The sequence below is a fragment of the Gymnodraco acuticeps genome, unplaced genomic scaffold (genome assembly GCF_902827175.1).
Source record: "Gymnodraco acuticeps unplaced genomic scaffold, fGymAcu1.1, whole genome shotgun sequence".
NCBI classification, from domain to species: domain Eukaryota; kingdom Metazoa; phylum Chordata; class Actinopteri; order Perciformes; family Bathydraconidae; genus Gymnodraco; species Gymnodraco acuticeps.
The window spans coordinates 27,400-47,737 of record NW_022990957.1 but is presented as its reverse complement, the minus strand read 5'-3'; the positions used below and the strand labels follow the sequence as shown (position 1 = coordinate 47,737).

General features: G+C 42.9%; 1 protein-coding gene across 1 annotated transcript in view; it reads right to left on the bottom strand.

Annotated features, from left to right (window-relative positions):
* atr (ATR serine/threonine kinase) overlaps window positions 1–20,237 on the bottom strand; it is a 45,058-nt gene extending 24,821 nt beyond the window's left edge. Inside the window, 22 exon segments of the mRNA XM_034235155.1 lie at window positions 329–454; window positions 853–946; window positions 1,304–1,447; window positions 3,077–3,207; window positions 3,383–3,478; window positions 3,908–3,997; window positions 4,465–4,560; window positions 4,794–4,988; window positions 5,111–5,266; window positions 6,792–6,963; window positions 8,451–8,551; window positions 8,721–8,917; window positions 9,086–9,342; window positions 12,359–12,557; window positions 12,727–12,879; window positions 13,619–13,782; window positions 14,898–15,068; window positions 16,311–16,450; window positions 16,533–17,440; window positions 18,853–19,005; window positions 19,767–19,858; window positions 20,032–20,237. Coding sequence (XP_034091046.1) covers window positions 329–454; window positions 853–946; window positions 1,304–1,447; window positions 3,077–3,207; window positions 3,383–3,478; window positions 3,908–3,997; window positions 4,465–4,560; window positions 4,794–4,988; window positions 5,111–5,266; window positions 6,792–6,963; window positions 8,451–8,551; window positions 8,721–8,917; window positions 9,086–9,342; window positions 12,359–12,557; window positions 12,727–12,879; window positions 13,619–13,782; window positions 14,898–15,068; window positions 16,311–16,450; window positions 16,533–17,440; window positions 18,853–19,005; window positions 19,767–19,858; window positions 20,032–20,084 — 3,888 coding nt within the window. The 5' untranslated portion in view covers window positions 20,085–20,237.
* Window positions 20,238–20,338: the final 101 nt, after the last annotated feature.

Here is a 20,338-nt window from a genome sequence, read left to right as displayed (position 1 = left end):
ACAACCATAGCAATTATATTTGGTGTGGTATCTAATTTCATGGCTTTTCGAGGACTGGATTTTGAAACGACATGACTTCTCCAGGTTTTCCACCATGACCGTGTGTGTGTGTGTGTGTGAGTGTGAGTGTGAGTGTGAGTGTGAGTGTGAGTGTGAGTGTGTGTGTGTGTGTGTGTGTGTGTGTGTGTGTGTGAGTGTGAGTGTGAGTGTGAGTGTGAGTGTGAGTGTGAGTGTGTGTGTGTGTGTGTGTGTGTGTGTGTGTGTGTGTGTGTGTGTGTGTGTGTGTGTGTGTGTGTGTGTGTGTGTGTGTGTGTGTATGTGTGTGTACCTGCTTGCTGTGCATCATGTCCCGTAGGCTGGTCAGCGCGTGAATCCTGACGTCGACGTTCTCATGTTGAACGGCTCTCATGGAGAGTTGCAGCGCCGCGGCCAGGTCACTGCTGCTGGCTGTCAGCTGCAGGGAATCACAGTGTGTATTAACGCTGAGTGGATATTTCCAATAACCCTCGTCACCATTTGCATCCCTTCTCTAAATCAAATCAACATTTATTATAGCCCCAAATCACAAGAAATGCCTCAAAGGGCTGTACAAAGACAAAAAGAAAATACAAACGTCATAGCATAACAACTATAAAAACATTATACATCAACATAAGTATTGCTATAGGATAAAAGCATGTGACTGAAGTGATGCTAATGTAGATGGAAACTAGAAAATGAGTTTACAAGGAAGACAGATGCGAAGGTTTTCGGTTTGCTTTTAAAGGAGTCAACGGAAATAGCTTTGTGGATTTGAAATGGAAGACGATTCCAAAGGAGAGGTGCTTTACTTCATCTCTTGTCCATACTGACCTTCTTGTAGTTCTGCAGAACAGTGTGGATGTCTTTCAGCTCAGGGTAGTCGGGAAGAAAGTAAATCTCATGGAGGTAGTCGTTGACTTCTTCCCTGTGCGATATTAAGGGATAAGATCGCTGTTAAGTCTGGAATAAAGTGCAATTTTTTTGGCATTAAATTGGCGACAAAATATCCCTAGAAAGTACTGAGGTTATAAAATGTTCTTAAAATAGTGAAAATGTAGCTAAATGAAAAAACTGTTGACCAAAATGTGAACATGTATGTATAATGAAACTGAATCTGAAATAATAACAAAGTTTAAAAAAAAAAAGAATAGTGAAAATGAACATTCGAATCCAGCCAGAAACAGATTAGATATCATTGTTTCTTGATTTCGCACTTAGTTATGATGTTTAATTCTAGCACAGTTGGATCATTTCAAACAATAAAATGTTTGGAGGGTGTTACCTGTTGCCCAGTATCAGGAAGCTGATAATGGCCGCGGTCTCTTTGGGCTGCAGAGGGATCAGGGGGAGGAGTGCAACGATGACATGACTCAGCAGGGGGCCCAACTGTGCCGGCTCTACGCTCTTCACAAAACACTCCCACGTCCTGTCAGTCAGGAGGAAGGAATTAAAACACAGAATCAGAGGCAGGGCTACACGCTAATCACACAGGATTCTGGCATGAATGAGTAACGGAGCCTACACACGGCGGCGTGCGTTGCCGCTTGGCGGTGGGCGTGTCTTGAGCTTGGGAAGTCAACGCGAGCAACGCGACCAACAACCAATCACATGAATGTCCCGCCCCAGACATACAAAGCAAAGCTCATGCTACATCCATGCTGGCTAAATATACTGTCTATGCTTGCTAGCTGTCCATTCAAACGAAGTACACTGGATATAAACTCCCCAAACAGGCGAAAACCGACCAGTTTCACCCACTGTCTCTGCCACCTCCCCCCATGCCTGGCTCCTCCGGTTTGTATCCCTGTATGTAAAGAGGGACTGGTCATATAGTACCGGGTGATTCCCTACCGCCACGATAATTTTCTCCTCCATTTTTTGACATATGGGAAATAACTGCGGTCTGGCTCTCCCAACATACACGCGGTTTGATTGGCTAGCGCTTGTACTGTCAGATTTGCATACGCGGGATTTGATTGGCTGACGCCTCCGTCGAGGCGGCAAAAGTAGAACATTGCTCTACTTTTGCAGCGAGCACCGCGAGAGAAGCTACGCTTTGCTCCCACAATGCAGTTCGGCGAATCGGGACGTCACCCCATTCAAAGTGAATGGGCAGAAGCGTTGAAGCGGCAACGCACACCGCCGTGTGTAGGGGCCGTAAGACAATGGTTTTTTATTGTTCAAGGTGTGTGTGTTATTTTTTAAAGTGGACCTATTATGCTATATTTGAAATATATATTGTAGGGCCATACCTATATAAAACATGTCTGGGATTTTGAAAAAAAAACTTCACAAACAGATCCCCCATTGTAGCCATGCCTCATACTGCTCAAACCCCTCTTTTGCAGCCCTGTTAGAGAAACTCAGATTTTCGGGCCTTAGCTTGAAAAAAAAAAAAAAAGAGGAGGCGGAGCTAATGCCTGATCAGAATTCTACCGGAGATAAAGTTAAATTCTGCTGTGATAAAACGCCATCCTGTTCTAAACCACATCAAGGATTATTTCTGAAACAGCAAGGAGCTCAAATGCTTTTTCTCTTGCAGGTTTATCACAAAGTGAGTTCTTTTTTTTATTTCCTGCTTTTTAAACACATGCTCTCTCCAGGACAGGTTAGCTCTGAGTGTTAGCGAGGCTTGCTAATGTAAACAAAGACGAGATTACGTCCAAAACACGTCAGGCATTGTTTCTGATAGCAACTCTCTGTGGGTCCACCATCCGATTTGACGTCATATCGGCAGCAAATCTGTATCCGCTCGTTGTACCCCCGTTTTTAAAAGATTTGGGTACGGGGGAAAAGAGAGATGGTTTTATTTTCTGACGCTGTGTGAGTTCCCCGAACATATTTATGTATAAAAGACATCACAAAGTGCATTTTGCATGATAGGTCCCCTTTAAATTGAAGTGATGAAAACAGACAAAAGAGGCATGAAGATATGCCACTGATGTGATTACCTGGTGGTCACACTGCTGATGAGTGTGTGTGTGTGTGTGTGTGTGTGTGTGTGTGTGTGTGTGTGTGTGTGTGTGTGTGTGTGTGTGTGTGTGTGTGTACTGACTGGCAGCAGAGCAGAGGGAAGTCCTCTCTGAATCGGAGGCTTGTGCGGAGCGTCGTCATCATCTTCACCCGGACAGAGCTGATGTGTTTGGAGCCCATCAGCCGCATCAGAGCCATCACACTCGTCAAAGCCTGCACCCAAAAATAGCCAGAAGCTTTATTTTCACATCAATACGAGCTAGGCTAAATTGCGGTGGACAAAACAAGATACAGTTTTGCTGTGAACAGAATCGTCTGGCTGTAACGAAATAGTAACTCTGAACCCTCTGAAAGAAAACCTTCTCAGATATCACATCAGATCACACACCAGCTTCTTGCGGTCTTTCTCTCCTGCGCTGGAGCTGAGCAGCTGCATGTTGAAGAAGGCAAGAATTCCCAGAAGCTTCGGCTGCAGGTAGTCCGCCTGATACCAAGCAAGAAACATTAGGAAAAAAGGAGATGATAATTTATAATCAATTATTTACGTAATATTTATAAACTTGGCTGAAAAAAAGACATGTATGAGGGTCAAACTATTTCTCCTGGTTTGATTAACCAAAAATGATTATACTATATTTGATATTATATCTATTTAAATGTCCATGTACAGTTCAATAGAGTCAGAACTTTGATTTGATTAGATTTATTTAGAATGTGTAAAACGATAACACAAAAATGTAACATGAGAATTATTATACAATACCAAATTAAGTAATGTCAATCTGATATACAAAATTATTACTGATTCTAAATTATATATAAACAAATAATCTACTTAATTACACATCCGAAAAGGAACTTTCTATATGGTTAAAGCACAAGATAAGGCAGTACGAGCACATTGAACTCTTACCATGCGCTCTGGAGTGGTGATGTCTCGGGGACCCTGGTACGGGTCATCATTAGAGGCAAAGGAAGCCAGGATTGCCAGACCATTAAATACCTAAATAAAACATTCAAACCATTTAACAATCATCTGTATTCAATTACAACCACAACCAAGAACTGAAATGTGACGCATGTACTAGTAATGATTCATTAGGTGTGTGTGTGTGTGTGTGTGTGTGTGTGTGTGTGTGTGTGTGTGTGGCCTAGCATTACTATACTTGTGGGGACCTAAATCTGTTTACACAGTCACGTGTGGGGACTCGCCTCCCTTATGGGGACAAAATGGAGGTCCCCATGAGGGGGATCATTAATTTTAGGGTGAAGACTTGGTTAGGGTTAGGTTAAGGGTTAGGTTAAGGGTTAGGTTAAGGGTTAGGTTAAGGGTAAGGGTTAGGCATGTGTTGGTTATGGTTAAGGTTAGGATAAGTCTCCAGGAAATGCATGTAAGTTAATGTAATGTCCCCTGAAGTGATGTATACATGGTATGTGTGTGTGTGTGTGTGTGTGTGTGTGTGTGTGTACCTGTTGGTAGTGTTCTCCCAGGCGCAGCAGCAGCTCGTTGTGAAGACCCTGGAAGTCTTGTCTTAACAGAGAGCCGAGTTCAATCTCTGTCTCACTCTGGGAGAATATTAGGAAACAACATTTATAACGTTTATTTGTTTGAAAGTGACTTTTAATGATGAAATCTGTATTTTTATTATTTATCTATTCTTTTGACAATGCCAACCCTAATTCCCTACTAACCACTAAAACGAGGACAATACACAAGACTAATTGTTAGTTGTATTTAGCTGATTTAGCATGTATAAACAATGACAGACAACAGCTAGTTATTGTGATGCTATTGATACCTGTAGGTAGTGGAAGGCCCTCTCTAGCTCTTCTTTAGTGCAGGAGCAGACCAGGTGGCTGAAGATGTATTTGAAGTTATTGATCAGGATCTCTCTCCTGTTTGCCTTCAGCTCATTGGCCAGCGTACGGATGAGGGCGGAGCCTGTAGAGCTCGCTTTGGCCGCCAAGTAGGGCAAGAGCACCTGGAGGGTCCTCTGTATACACAAGAATGCATAACAACGTACATGCTCATGAACATATGCATAGTTCTCACATAGTACTATCTCAATATACTGTTTACTGTGCTCATTTGGTGGAGTTTTGGGGGATGACTTACAGTGAGGAAGCGGTGGAGGTCTGGGAAATCGAAAGCATGTGCGATCTGAGCCAGGATGTCCAGGGCGAGCTCTCTCTGATTGGCCGATTCGCTGCCCTGATCCGGTGTGCTTCGCAGAGCAGAAACATGGCGTGAGTGCAGCGACTCCACCAGGAACTAATCACATAGAGGAACGAACAAATTAGATCCAGAATGTTCTACGTCTTTGAATCGCTGCACACTGCTCAAAATGTATTTTAAAGTAATTCATTTCAGTGTAAAAATCAGGAAGGAAAAACACATTTCTCTTATTATTCTATACAGGTACAAATACACACAATAAATAGGAAACCTTTTTTACACCACAACCAGTAATACCATAGTAATTGTGTACAAATATACAAACACAAGAGATAGTGGTTTAAACCTCCATAATCATTGCAGACATCGTTGCTTCACTTTTTTTAAATTATAACATTATATATTAGTATTGTATTGTTGTGAAATTATTATTATTACGGACTGGGAATCGATGAAAGTCTCCATCAGCTAATAGCTCAAGTTTATTTAACCCACGGGGGGCAAAACGCAACATCTTGCACGAAACAGCGTCTGAGGGCTTCTTAACATTTAATAAACTATGAATGTGTCATACCTACTTAACGGGAAGAAACTCAGCTTTCAGACAATATTAACCATTTTTACCTAAACAAAACAGAAGGGTAATAACAAAGGCTCTGAATTAGCCCTGAGCGAAAAAATCCTAACGCACTATGCGCAGATGTCAATAATGGAGTTTTCATATTAGCTGCTACGAGAGTGTATGACAGCTTCCGGTTTGGGCCTTCTGGCTACGCATCACTCTATTCACCAATGAGTAATGTTTAGATGGATTTTAGGAACTTCCCCTCGATTCTATTGGCTCTAACGGTTCAAAAGAGGTGTCAATCATCAAAATCGTTCGAGAGATATTGAAAATGCACCCAACTGACCCCAGAAGTGAGTTTCTTTTGCTAAACCTCTCTAAAAAGGTCAACTTGTTTTGCATCAATCTTGATACAGGGTACTTATTATATGTTATAGTTTGGATTCCTAAAGCTTTTAGTCTACTATCCCTTCATTCAAGGGTAGTTTTCACTATAAGTAATGTTTTTTTGTTGGACGGACATTAGAATTTACATTTTTTTACCATGTTCAATCTGAATTGACTTTAAAATAAAAAAGTTCTTTATTGATTCTGACTTTTCTACATCCAACTCACAGGTTTATCATTGCTTTGAGAAAAAAGATTATTAATTTACCCCTTTTAGAAGTGAAGTTATAGTCAATTGTTCTTGAAATGTCATTTTCGAGTCTGCCTGAAGAAGCAGCATTGAAGATTTTCTACCTACCTATCTATTTTATGCTCTTAACCTTTATATTACCATATTTGATTCAATATGCTCCTTAGATAACTTTTGATTTTATTTGTTTTATTATTTTATGTAAATAAATAAGTTGGGGTATAGGTATGTATATATACATATTTTATATATATTGTATATCCTTTATTTTATGTTATACCTCGGGTATCTTTCTGTGTGTACAAACATATTTTGAGATTGACAATAAAGTTGACCTAATAGCTTTGTGAAGCACCTTGAGATGACGTTGTTTTTAAAGTGTGCTATATAAATGAAATGAATTATAATTATTATTCTACCTGGCAGATGGGGTTCTTGTACTGACTGAAGAGGGTCTGTAGTTTGAGTCCTTTGGCGGCGGCCAGAGCTCTGATCTGAGCGTAGGCAGCGACGGACACCGGGGACGACTTGGAGAGCAGACAGTGGAGCAGCCGCAGCAGAGAGAACGACACCAAACTGCCCTGAGACGCTCTGACAGGAGAGGGACACAAACATTTCACCAAAAAAACTCTACATTGCTGTTGGGAAAATACGGAGTCCCCATGGTAACAAAGGTATCCCAACTGTAGCTGTGAACATGACAGGATGTATGATTACCTAGAAGAGCATCAGGACTGTTTGAGGCATATGATAGCTATGTGATTAACATGATGATTCAGCCTCTATGGAGATAGACATATGACAAGCATGCTCATTTCTGACGTGGAGCTAATCTGAAGTAAACATTGAATACTGCTTTCTATTCCTCCATCTTGTGACTGTGTAACTCCCTCTCTTGGATGTGAAGGACACTGCTCAGGAACTAGTTGATGCTCTGTATGTGATGACTACTTCCATTCTGGAGAGGATCACAGATACATGGATCCTGAGATTGAAGCTCAAGCCGGTGACCAGTGATTATTAACATTTTTAAGTATTCAGAAAAAGACAGAATTTTGAGATTTTGAGTAAAAAGTCAGGATTTTGAGATTTTGAGAAAAAAGTCAGGATTTTGAGATTTTGAGAAAAAGTCAAGATTTTGAGATTTTGAGTAAAAAGTCAGGATTTTGAGATTTTGAGTAAAAAGTCAGGATTTTGAGATTTTGAGTAAAAGTCAGGATTTTGAGATTTTGAGTAAAAAGTCAGGATTTTGAGATTTTGAGTAAAAAGTCAGGATTTTGAGATTTTGATAAAAAAGTCCGAATTTGGAGATTTTTAGAAAAAGTTAGAATTTGGAGAGAAAGTCAGAAGTTTGAGAAAAAACTCAGAATTTTGAGAAAAAAAGTCTGAATTTTGAGAGAAAGTCAGAAAGTGGGATTTTCAGAAAAAAGCCAAATTTTGAGAAAAAAGTCAGTATTTTGTAGATGACGGGATGTATGATTACCTACAAGAACCGGTATTCCTCCATCTTGTGACTGTGTAACTCCCTCTCTTGGATATCAGCATGTGAAGGACACTAGTTGTACCAAATGCTCTGTATGTGATGACTACTTCCATTCTTACAAGGATAATAAATACATGGATCTTGATATTGAAACTCAAGCTGGTGACGAGTGATATTTTCCTAACAATTATCTAAAAGGTAATTGACAAAACAGATGCAAAACATGGATTGAAAACACACACAACAACAGGCAGAATTGGACAATAATCGATAACAATGAGGGGAAATATTATCAAGAAGAAATACTACATCAATCATGTTGTATTTACAGATTATATACAGCCATCTTGCTGGCCTTATTCATCAGTGGGGTTTTTCATTTTGTTGTGTTTTAAAATGTTTTTACATCGTGTATGAGGGTTGTTCAGTCTGTGGCTATAAGAATGGTTATTATTTATTGCCGAGGCGTCAAATTTATTTAAATGTATTTATGCTGCTTTTTATATATTTATTGAAGTACAGCACTTTGGTAAACTCTGTTGTTTTTGAACGTGCTGTATAAATAAAGTTGGATTGGATTGGGGCTGTTCTTTACCTGCCGATCTCTCCAGTGGTGAGGATGAGAGTGTTGCGCAGGTTGTCGTCTCTCTTGAGTTTAGCGTTGTTGAAAGCCTCTTTAAGACGGGCCACTAGGAGCTAGGATAGGGGGAAGAAACACAAACATCCCCTTCATTTTCTCACAAATAAAGCAACTTACAACCCCCAAAAAGTCAGCTTTAAAAAAAAGTAATAACCAAGAAAGATTTTGAGATATTTCACAACAAAAAAACGACTGTCTTTACGAGCTTAGACTTGTAGAGCTCACCTCACTCAGGGATCCCTGCTCTGAGTTCCTGGTGGCATCTGTTAGCAGGAAACGCACTGATTGGCTGAAGCGTATTCTGACCACTGGATCTGAGTCTTCCATTAGACCAATCAGGGCGCAGAGAACTTCCTGGGAGCCGCTGTCTCCATCAACCAGATTGACGTGCTGGCAGAGGTGAGGCAGAGCTTCTAGGAAAGCTTTAAAAGGAAAGGGAAATAAGGAAATGAGCTGGAGGACATGTTACTGCAAAACCATCCATAGAAGGATCACAGCAATGTACCGTGTGCATAATAATCATTTATCAAGCTTGTGCTTGTTTTGAAAGCTCATATGGAAGAAAACCTCCCGCAGAAAACCTAAAATACCTTGCTTAACACTACTTGGAGCTTGTGGTTTGAGCAGTGGCAGGAAAGGTTTGACAACAGTCGCCTTGAGGGACGGCAAAGTGTTCCCAGCATGCTCTGCTGCGAGGCTGAGTTTGTGGCAGAGGATCTCAGGAGCAGGAGTGGACTTTGTTTGGGTGTCACTGAGCTGGGAGAGATCTGATTGGATACAGCTCAGCTGACCGATGATCCTCGCAAGCTCCTTCTTCACCGTCTCAGAACTGTCCTCCAGCCTGGGACTGCAAACGGTCAAAGAACCCCATGGACATAATGAAACAAATGAAATACACCATTAAAGGATGATGAAACAATGATATTGAAGCTTTACGGCCCGTCCACACAGCGGCGTGCGTTGAAGCTTGCCGGCTCGACCAACAACCAATCACATGAATCTCCCGCCCCTGACACACAAGCAGCGGTTTGATTGGCTAGAGCTTGTACTGGCATATGATTCGATTGGCTGACGCTTCTGCCGAGGCGTCAAAAGTTGAACATTGCTCAACTTTTGCAGCGAGCCACGCCAGCAACGCTCCACGTCGCTTCCCACAATGCAGTTCGGCGAAAAGTGACGTCACCCCATTCAAAGTGAATGGTGAAGCGTCAACGCACGCCGCTGTGTGGACGGGCCGTAAAGGTTACCTATTGTGCAAAATCCACTTCTTCACGTCTCTTCTACATCAACATGTGTCCCCTCTTCTTCATGTCTCTTCTACATCAACATGTGTCCCCTCTTCTTCATGTCTCTTCTACATCAACATGTGTCCCCTCTTCTTCATGTCTCTTCTTCATCAACATGTGTCCCCTCTTCTTCATGTCTCTTCTACATCAACATGTGTCCCCTCTTCTTCATGTCTCTTCTACATCAACATGTGTCCCCTCTTCTCATGTCTCTTCTACATCAACATGTGTCCCCTCTTCTTCATGTCTCTTCTACATCAACATGTGTCCCCTCTTCTTCATGTCTCTTCTACATCAAAATGTGTCCCCTCTTCTTCATGTCTCTTCTACATCAACATGTGTCCCCCTCTTCTTCATGTCTCTTCTACATCAACATGTGTCCCCTCTTCTTCATGTCTCTTCTACATCAACATGTGTCCCCTCTTCTTCATGTCTCTTCTACATCAACATGTGTCCCCTCTTCTTCATGTCTCTTCTACATCAACATGTGTCCCCTCTTCTCCATGTCTCTTCTACATCAACATGTGTCCCCTCTTCTTCATGTCTCTTCTACATCAACATGTGTCCCCTCTTCTTCATGTCTCTTCTACATCAACATGTGTCCCCTCTTCTTCATGTCTCTTCTACATCAACATGTGTCCCCTCTTCTTCATGTCTCTTCTACATCAACATGTGTCCCCTCTTCTCCATGTCTCTTCTACATCAACATGTGTCCCCTCTTCTTCATGTCTCTTCTACATCAACATGTGTCCCCTCTTCTTCATGTCTCTTCTACATCAACATGTGTCCCCTCTTCTTCATGTCTCTTCTTCATCAACATGTGTCCCCTCTTCTTCATGTCTCTTCTACATCAACATGTGTCCCCTCTTCTTCATGTCTCTTCTACATCAACATGTGTCCCCTCTTCTCCATGTCTCTTCTACATCAACATGTGTCCCCTCTTCTTCATGTCTCTTCTACATCAACATGTGTCCCCTCTTCTTCATGTCTCTTCTACATCAACATGTGTCCCCTCTTCTTCATGTCTCTTCTACATCAACATGTGTCCCCTCTTCTCCATGTCTCTTCTACATCAACATGTGTCCCCTCTTCTTCATGTCTCTTCTACATCAACATGTGTCCCCTATTCTTCATGTCTCTTCTACATCAACATGTGTCCCCTCTTCTTCATGTCTCTTCTACATCAACATGTGTCCCCTCTTCTCCATGTCTCTTCTACATCAACATGTGTCCCCTCTTCTTGATGTCTCTTCTACATCAACATGTGTCCCCTCTTCTTCATGTCTCTTCTACATCAACATGTGTCCCCTCTTCTTCATGTCTCTTCTACATCAACATGTGTCCCCTCTTCTTCATGTCTCTTCTACATCAACATGTGTCCCCTCTTCTTCATGTCTCTTCTACATCAACATGTGTCCCCTCTCTTTCATGTCTCCTCTACATCAACATGTGTCCCCTCTTCTCCATGTCTCCTCTACATCACATGTGTCCCCTCTTCTCCATGTCTCTTCTACATCAACATGTGTCCCCTCTCCATGTCTCTTCTACATCAACATGTGTCCCCTCTTCTCCATGTCTCTTCTACATCAACATGTGTCCCCTCTTCTTCATGTCTCTTCTACATCAACATGTGTCCCCTCTTCTTCATGTCTCTCTACATCAACATGTGTCCCCTCTTCTCCATGTCTCTTCTACATCAACATGTGTCCCCTCTTCTTCATGTCTCTTCTACATCAACATGTGTCCCCTCTTCTTCATGTCTCTTCTACATCAACATGTGTCCCCCCTTCTTCATGTCTCTTCTACATCAACATGTGTCCCCTCTTCTTCATGTCTCTTCTACATCAACATGTGTCCCCTCTTCTTCGTGTCTCTTCTACATCAACATGTGTCCCCTCTTCTTCATTGTCTTCTACATCAACATGTGTCCCCTCTTCTTCATGTCTCTTCTACATCAACATGTGTCCCCTCTTCTTCTGTCTCTTCTACATCAACATGTGTCCCCTCTTCTTCATGTCTCTTCTACATCAACATGTGTCCCCTCTTCTTCATGTCTCTTCTACATCAACATGTGTCCCCTCTGTGGAAAGAGACTCTGAAAGTTTCAGGAACAAAGATTCTCTCTCTTTTTGATCCATTTCTATAAAAACCTGTCTGAAAATGAGCTGATCAGATTTTGGCCATTTTATGATGTCATAACGATTTTTTGGCTTGAGTAACCATTAGCCAATCAGTAACCAAGGTAACCCCCCCCCCCCCCCTTATCACCTGAATCTCCTCCTAGAGCACCATTGAGTTCTTTGTAACCAAATCTCTCTCAGAGGGGCGTGGGGAGGGGCTCCTTATTTTCATCTAAAGTAACAGACAGAGAATCAGCACTTTGGAAACAGGGCTGAAACAGAGGGGATTATGGGTAATGCTGCAATGATCTGTTTGGTGTTTGGAGCCAAACACTTCAGAGACATGTTTTGTATCTGAGACCTGTGATATATTGATGAAAAACAGTATAATAGGGGACCTTTGAAATAAAGAGAACATGTCCTTGTTTATATTTGTGAAAGTGTAAGATGTTCTTACAGCAGAGTAGTGTTGATGAGGTTGTGGTGTGAGCTTCCGAGGTGGTGAAGAAGAAGAGGGAAGGCCCTGACTGCCTCTGCTCTCACCACCTCATCTTGACTCTGCAACGTCTTGGAGAACACGTGCACACGCCATGTGTCACACACACCTCGGCGCAGGCGGGCCAGCAGCGACACACAGTCTGCTGTGATCTCAGACGCTGGGAAGACACACACACAGTTTGCATCATGGTAAAGGTCAAATGATTCTATAGCAACTGAAACTGATTTTAAAAAATGTAGTTCACAAAAGGAATGAGATACAGGTGAAGTCATCTCATATTTGATTTGGTGTGATGTTACTAAGATGGTATGAGGACAGATACTCACAGTAACAGAGGCTGAGTCTCTGAGCGAAGGCGGGCAGCGTGGAGGGGAATCCTGAACTTTTATAGGCTGAGACGGTCTTGTTGTCAGACACCCAGGGAAGAGACAGCAGAGCACACACTCGCCGCTGGAGCCCGTCCTCACTGTGGCTGCTCACTACACACACACACACACATCACTTCAGGGGACATTACATTGACTGACATGCATTTCCTGGAGACTTATCCTAACCTTAACCAAGTCTTCACCCTAAGATGAATGATCCCCCTCATGGGGACCTCCAATTTGTCCCCATAAGGGAGGCGAGTCCCCACTCGTGACTATGTAAACAGATTTAGGTCCCCACAAGTATAGTCACACACACACACACACACACACACACACACAGCACACACACACACACACACACACACACACACACACACACACACACACACACACACACACAACACACACACACACACACACACACACACACACACACACACACACACACACACACACACACACACACACACACACACACACACACACACACACACACACACACACACACACACACACACACACACACACACACACACACACACACACACACACACACACACACACACACACACACACACACACACACACACACACACACACACACACACACACACACACACACACACACACACACACACAGTGAGGGAAAATAACTGTACTCTGAAGGATGTGCTTTGGGGTTGATTTCTGTCATTAACTTCCTGTTTTTAATCTCATTAATGCGGAATTACAGCAAAGAAAACGTAAAATACGCTTTTGTAATGATATAAAAATACATTAATATTGAACACAACACAGCAAACACAGAAAACATCTGTAATGTTTGCTTCTGTGGGTGTATACTTACTTGTCAGGTAGAGGACAGAGTCCAGGACCCTCACAGTGGCCCGGACAGCAGACTGAAAGTAGTCCTGGTTCGAGGCAGGTAGAGGACCTCTTTCTAAAACCGCCAGACAGCTCTTCAGGGACCTGCCCAGAGTCTCCGATGGCAACCAGAGGAGGGGAGAAGAGCTGTGAAGCAAGAAAGAGACGCAAAAACAAGGAAAAGATCTCAGTCAAAGAAAGGCACAACACTGCAGCAACATAAGAAGCAGGTGTTTGATAGGCAGAACAAATAAACGTAACACAAAAAGGCAATTTGTGTTTGGTAGATGATTTCAATGCTTTTTGGCAATACATCTTATACCGTTGGAAAGCCTGTTTTCTATACCTTTCTAATGGTACCACATTTGTGGGATGAGCAGCAGAGCTGAGTATGTGGGGTGTGCCCTGGAGAAATGTGACAAATCTCCTCTGCCAATGCCAAACAGCAGCCAATCCTTCTAACATAGAAATCATCTACCAAACACAAATTCAAGGTTCAAGGCTTTCATTGGTCATGCGTACATAGCATGGACGTATAATAAGAACTGGATACAGCGTGGGAGGCGGGGTCTCGTTCCTTCCTATGAGAGAACCCGTATGTGCGCTCACAGAGCATGCGTCCCTTAAGCCCCGCCCCCGGAGCTCCCACTCTCGGCTCAGTAGAATGAATGGAGACAGAAAACAAATCTAGATTCGGCTTTTAGTGCATTTTACAACTTTAAGGACCGAAATATTATAATAAGGGCTATAAAATAGTTCATACTGGGTCGTTTATTTAGTTTCTCAATGTTAGTCAATGGGAAAAAGTCTTTCTCGACCCAGTGACGTCACGGACTGATACGGAAAGTGTAGTACCGCCGTTTGGACACAACGAATATTTTCATCAGAGTCCAGCGCACTTCCTGGGGGCTTGGTACATAGCTACAGTGAAGTTATGACGATGAAAATCTTAGGTCACAGGCTCCTCCAACATTGCAACACAATAAAACAGGAACAACTGAAAAAATAGTGCAAGTAAATACAAAGAGAAAAATAGTAAAAAAGTGAAATAGTGGAATAGTGCAATAAGAGTATGAGATAAATCATTTCTAAATTGCAGCTAGATTAATGCTGTGGATGTTGTTTCAAAAGTGTAACAGTCTTATGGCCTGTGTGGGCTTGCCTTACTTTTTGTGTTACGTTTAATACTGTGTGTGAGACATGAAAGAAAATATATAGTACGAGCTCTGGAGGGACAGCAGGTGTAAGTGTTTGTGTTTCACCTGGTGGGCGCGGAGCAGAGGGCGGCCAGGTGGAGGATGAGGGCCAGACCCTCGAGGGCGCAGAGGGTCTGTTTGGTTTCGGGGCCGTCAGAGATCAGAAAGGTGAGCAGCTCCTCCAGACGAGAGTTCACCACGGCCCACACATCGCTGCCAGCACGCATGTCCCCCTCGCTTCAGAAACAGACACGTTATCACCATCAGAAACCCTTAATTTGTCCCGCAACGGGGAAACGTACAATATAACAGCAGGCAGTGCAGATAAAGCGAGGAGAATAGAGTACTAACTAAGTATGCACACGTTATTAATAACACAATAAGTAAGAAAAACGAAATAGCAGATAAGTACACCATATTACCTTTATAACAAGACGTGATGTAAATGGACTGTACTTATATAGCACTTTATCCAGTCTTTACGACCCCTCAAAGCGCTTTACATACTACATGTCATTCACTCATTCATACAGAGCACTGAGAGCAGTGTACCTTACTCTAGGACCGAACATTCACACACACATTCACACACCGTTGGCCATCGGGAGCCCAAGGATACATCGACATGTTGGCTGCATGGGCTGGGATCGAACCCACAACCTTCTGGCTGAAAGACGACCGCACTCCCTCGCAGCCACAGTCGCTGTCACATATTAATGATCTGCTTTCAATATTTAAGAAAGGTCATAAAAATGTCTTTACGCTAGATTTACCGTCTCTAAACAAGTGGCAGTTTACATCCACGTACGTTAGGGCTGCTCGATTATGGCAAAAATCATAATCTCGATTATTTGGGTCAATAATTGATATCACGATTATTAAAAAAAGATTATCCTTTGAAAACATCCATTTATTGAAAAGAAAATTGTGAGCAGTATGTTTTTAACAGTTACTCTGAACTTTAAGTATAATTCAATTGAAAAAACAATAATAATCTTTTTTTTTATTTTATTTAAAATAAAATAAATAAATAATCGTTTTATTTCGATTATGTTGTTTCCATAATCGTTGCAAGCCAAAATCGTAATTGAGATTAAAATACGATTAATTGAGCAGCCCTAACGTACGTCCAAATTATATTAGCATACGAATTCTTGAGTTATGGCCAGATGTGTTTGTGAGCTCTAAGCGACCTTTCCAAAATTCTTAAATGAGTTCAAGTGGAAGAGTGTGCAATGTTTGAAGAAGACAACGAAGGGATGGACAAGAAGAAAAATAATGCCTCTGGCCACAGCTGTTACCACGTGAAACATATACAGAGATACACAAAACTGAAGTACTACAGAACAGCAGCTTTAAACACATTTGTTACACAAGTGAGAAAATAATCCTGCATCTAACCGTATGTAGTGTATTTCCAGTTTCCCACATCACGGTGATCTACTGCTCGTAAGAAGCTGTGAAGGTTGCCAAACTCACGCTGCTGATGTTTTGGTTGTTTTGCTCATTGACTTTGTGGCATTGCAGGATTTCTTGGCTGCCGTCTCTCCATCTCCGGTGTTCTGCACCACGACAGCGGCCTCAGCCTTCAGCGCTACTTTGAGAAACCCCTCTGCGCACTGCAAATACAGGTGGAATTTAAAATGATGTAACAACATTTAAAAAGCACAAAAGAGAGAGGGGTTTAAAAGAGACTCATACTTCAGCCTGATTTTCCGTTCCGACGGTGCGTGCCAGCGTCCTGCAGACCTCTGTGATTCGCTGCCGTCGCAACAACGCAGCACTTTCATAAACCACTGCACCAGAGAGCAAGAAGCCGAACAGCAAGCAGAGCGATTCGGTAACCTCTGCCCCCAACTTCACATCTGACCCTCCAAGAGTACAAACACACTCGAACATCTGCGAGAGATGGATGGGTTCAAAGTGTGTGTGAGAGACGGCGGTCGTCTGAAACACGCAGCGAGTCAGCTGCAGCAGCTCTCCTGCGTACGGATCCTTCTCCTCTGAGTTTTCTGTGTACGTGTAAGAGTGTGTTTCCAGCAGGTGAAGGTAAGCCGTGAAGAACTCGTGGCCGTGCATCTCAGGAAACCCTCCAAGCTCCACCAGTCGACTCAACATCACCATGGAGATCTTCCTCAACCTGGTGTTGCCGTTAGCCAGGAAGGAACACGCCGTCTCCCAGGCGACGCTGATATCCTGACGGGAGACGACTCCTCGCAGGGCGTCCGTTACGACACCGAGCGCCACCGCAGTCAGCGACTCCAGGGCGGCAGGAGAGGACAGAACGAGAGGAGAGGGGGTGAGGTAGTGGGAGGAACAGAGGGGGGAGATACTGAAGCACTCGAGCGTTACAGGCCATGGTTTCAGTGTGTGAATACCAAGAGAATATCCATGTCCTGACAGTGTGGAAATGTGAGCGTACAGGACGTTGCTGAGGTCCTGGGACAAGAAGACGAGGTCCCGAGTGAGGCGGCTGCAGATGAAAGGCGCTCTGGCTCTCAGGGTGTGGAGCAGAGAGCACAACACGGCAGAAACTCGCACGTGGATGATGTCACAGTCTGGCGCCGCTGCCACGCGAAGCAAACGCACCACCACCCACTTACTGAAGTCTGTGGAGAGAGAGGAATGAGGAACAATCAGAGATGGAGAGGAAAAGATAAAACAATAGTGCATCAGTCAGTCCTCTCAGTAAACACAGAGCTGAATCCAGATCAAATGCACGCTGAAGGGTCTTTGAAAATGTTTTCTCTCAGTGATTGTGATGTTTTGTTAAATGTTGTTTTTCATGTATTGTGTCTTGATATGTGTCTATGTTGAAGTTACACACTGCTGCTGTGACGGAAGTCAAATTTCAGACTTCATCTGACCGTTAAAGTATTATCGTATCGTATATGAAGATGCTGCATTTACATGGATTCAAGCAGAAGGTAGGAAGTTAATGAGAGCAGGACATGGAACCTAAATGAGACTCAGGGTGCGTTTCACTTCTCTTATTTTTCATTTCCTCGCTCCTCGGTCTCGGTCTCACCGGAAGTTGATTTGTCTGCGCCATCTTGAGTACCGTCCCAGTGGCCTTATTTTTGCTGGAGGATCGAGGAGTGATAACGGAGGAGCGATAATCGAGGAACTACCAGACCATCCTCCGGTGAAATCCTCAGACACTCGCCCCGCCCCCTTACTGTGTATCGCTCACTGATTGGACGATGCAGCGCATGCACTGATCTGGCTGCTCTCAGACGATCAGCTGTGCGGCGTCATCACAAACGGACGTCGCTTCACGTGACGCTCCGGAGGAAACGACGTCCCATTGCTCTTAAAACTCATTTCCCTGCTTCTCGTGGTTTCCTTGCGTCTCTCCATGCTTCCCTGGTGGGAGGGACTAGTCGCAGGGAAACGACGAAAAGTGAGGGACGCAAGGAATCCATTTAACCGAAGTGAAACGCACCCATAGACAATACTGGCAACAATCATGGTAGACATTATTGTCATCTAAAAGATACAAATTAAACGTTGTTGGCATCCTCCACGCGGAAAATAACAAGTAGATGTTACACTGCACCCCCCATTCAAAGAGAAAACATGAGAAGTTGATCATTGTCTTTTGATAACTGTGTTTTTTCTAGGACCGTCTATGAGTATTGTTGCCATCCAAAAAAATCCAAGATGGAGAGGAGAAGAAAAGCACCCGATAAAACAATAGATAGGAAGATGCCGCATTTACATGGATTCAAGTAGACGGTAGGAAGTTAATGAGAGCAGGAGAATACTGGGAACAATCATGGTAGACATTATTGTCATCCAAAGTTAAACATGTTGGCATCCTCCACGACGAAAATAACAAGTAGATGTTACATTACACCCCAACACAAAGAGAAAACACGAACAATGAGAAGTTGATCATTTCTTTGATAACTGTGTTTGTTTTTCTAGGTCCATCCATGAGTATTGTTGTCTGCCATCCACCTGATTCCAACTTAATGCAGCCGTTAGTAATATTGCAGCTTTTTAAAGAGGCTCCTACCAGTGCAGCTCTGTGTGGTGTCTGGATACTCAGCAGGCTGGCAAGCGGGGTTAGCGAACATCAGAGACGACGATTTGATGATATGCTGCACAAAGTCCAGCAACATCACACAGGCCGGCTCTGAACTGGACTTCTTATTCAGTCCTAGAGCAACTGGAAGAGAAAAGACAATCGATTTGATTTATTGAACTGGTTCACCAGCCCTAATGGGTTGCAAGACTAATCATAAAAGTCACAGTATGATAACAGTGTTAGAAAAGAAAGACTCCATTATCTATTCTACACACATTAACGTGTTTTTTGTGTGAATTTCTTGATACGTCTCTTCTGCAGACCTGTACATCTTTGAATAAAACACCTCTTAAATTGAACTGCTCAATTATAGACATCTCTTGAACTCCATATAGCCCGTGTGAGGCCAACTTACTTTGTTATGACAATTGGCATTTATTAAGAATATCAATCCTTTGTTTAAATAACATGTGGTGTTATTTAGTCATGCCATGTGCCATTGTTTGGTTATTGTTTGCGAAAGGGAAATTGACAAATTGTGGCAAGAGGAAAATTCTTAATATTTATTAGGATGTTAAAAACTACTCAGAAGTAGCTATTTGGAAAGTGAACAGTAGGTACAGTAGGCCAAATCCTCCTATATTTCAAAGATAGCATTAGACGAATATACTTAGCAAAACGTTTGACAGACTCCACAAAAACAGAACAGTTGTGCAGCTTTAATAAGGTGTTTTTTTACTACTATAGGTCGTCACTGTACTGTGAGGCAGGCACGTGCACACATAGACCTCAAAGTGGGCTTGAGCCCCTGCCCCCCGAAATGCCTGTGCACGTCCCTGCTGTGAGGGGTTTCTAATATTGTGTTTTCCTTCTGTACGTGCTTCAGATTCAGTGAACCTTACCGACATCCACATCTGTCAGTATCCTGTCAATGAACTGACACAGGATCTGTCGAGGTTTCTGCACAGCCTGGTCGTATTCAGCAGCATTGGCACTGAAAAAACAACAAGGTGAAACGTTATTTATGGAAACATGCTTCAGGGAAGGTCTTTTATCAACTCAATACTGTGGCAACCATCACACATAATGCTCAGTTTAATTAACAGCAGTTTCAGAGTCTGACATGCTGTTTAGAGTTAGCTTAACCAACTATAGCCGGTTACTCGCCTCGCTAGCTCCTGGAGAGCTGGTATCATCGCTGACATCTCCAGTCCCTCCATCTTTACAGCAGCTTGGTGTGTCACTTCTTCAAGATGTAATATCAAATGTTTCTAATGTAGTTTTAGACAGCACCCTCCTACATGTGCGGTTCATCCTGACATGTCTTTCGAAAACTTTCGCTCCAAAATGACTTTTTTGTTTTGGTACGGCAGCCATCGAGGGTCATTTACGCCACTGTTTAAAGTCGAATTCCAAACTGCTCCCCCTAGCGACGTATATATGAACTGCTTACATTAAATATGAATACAGTGGA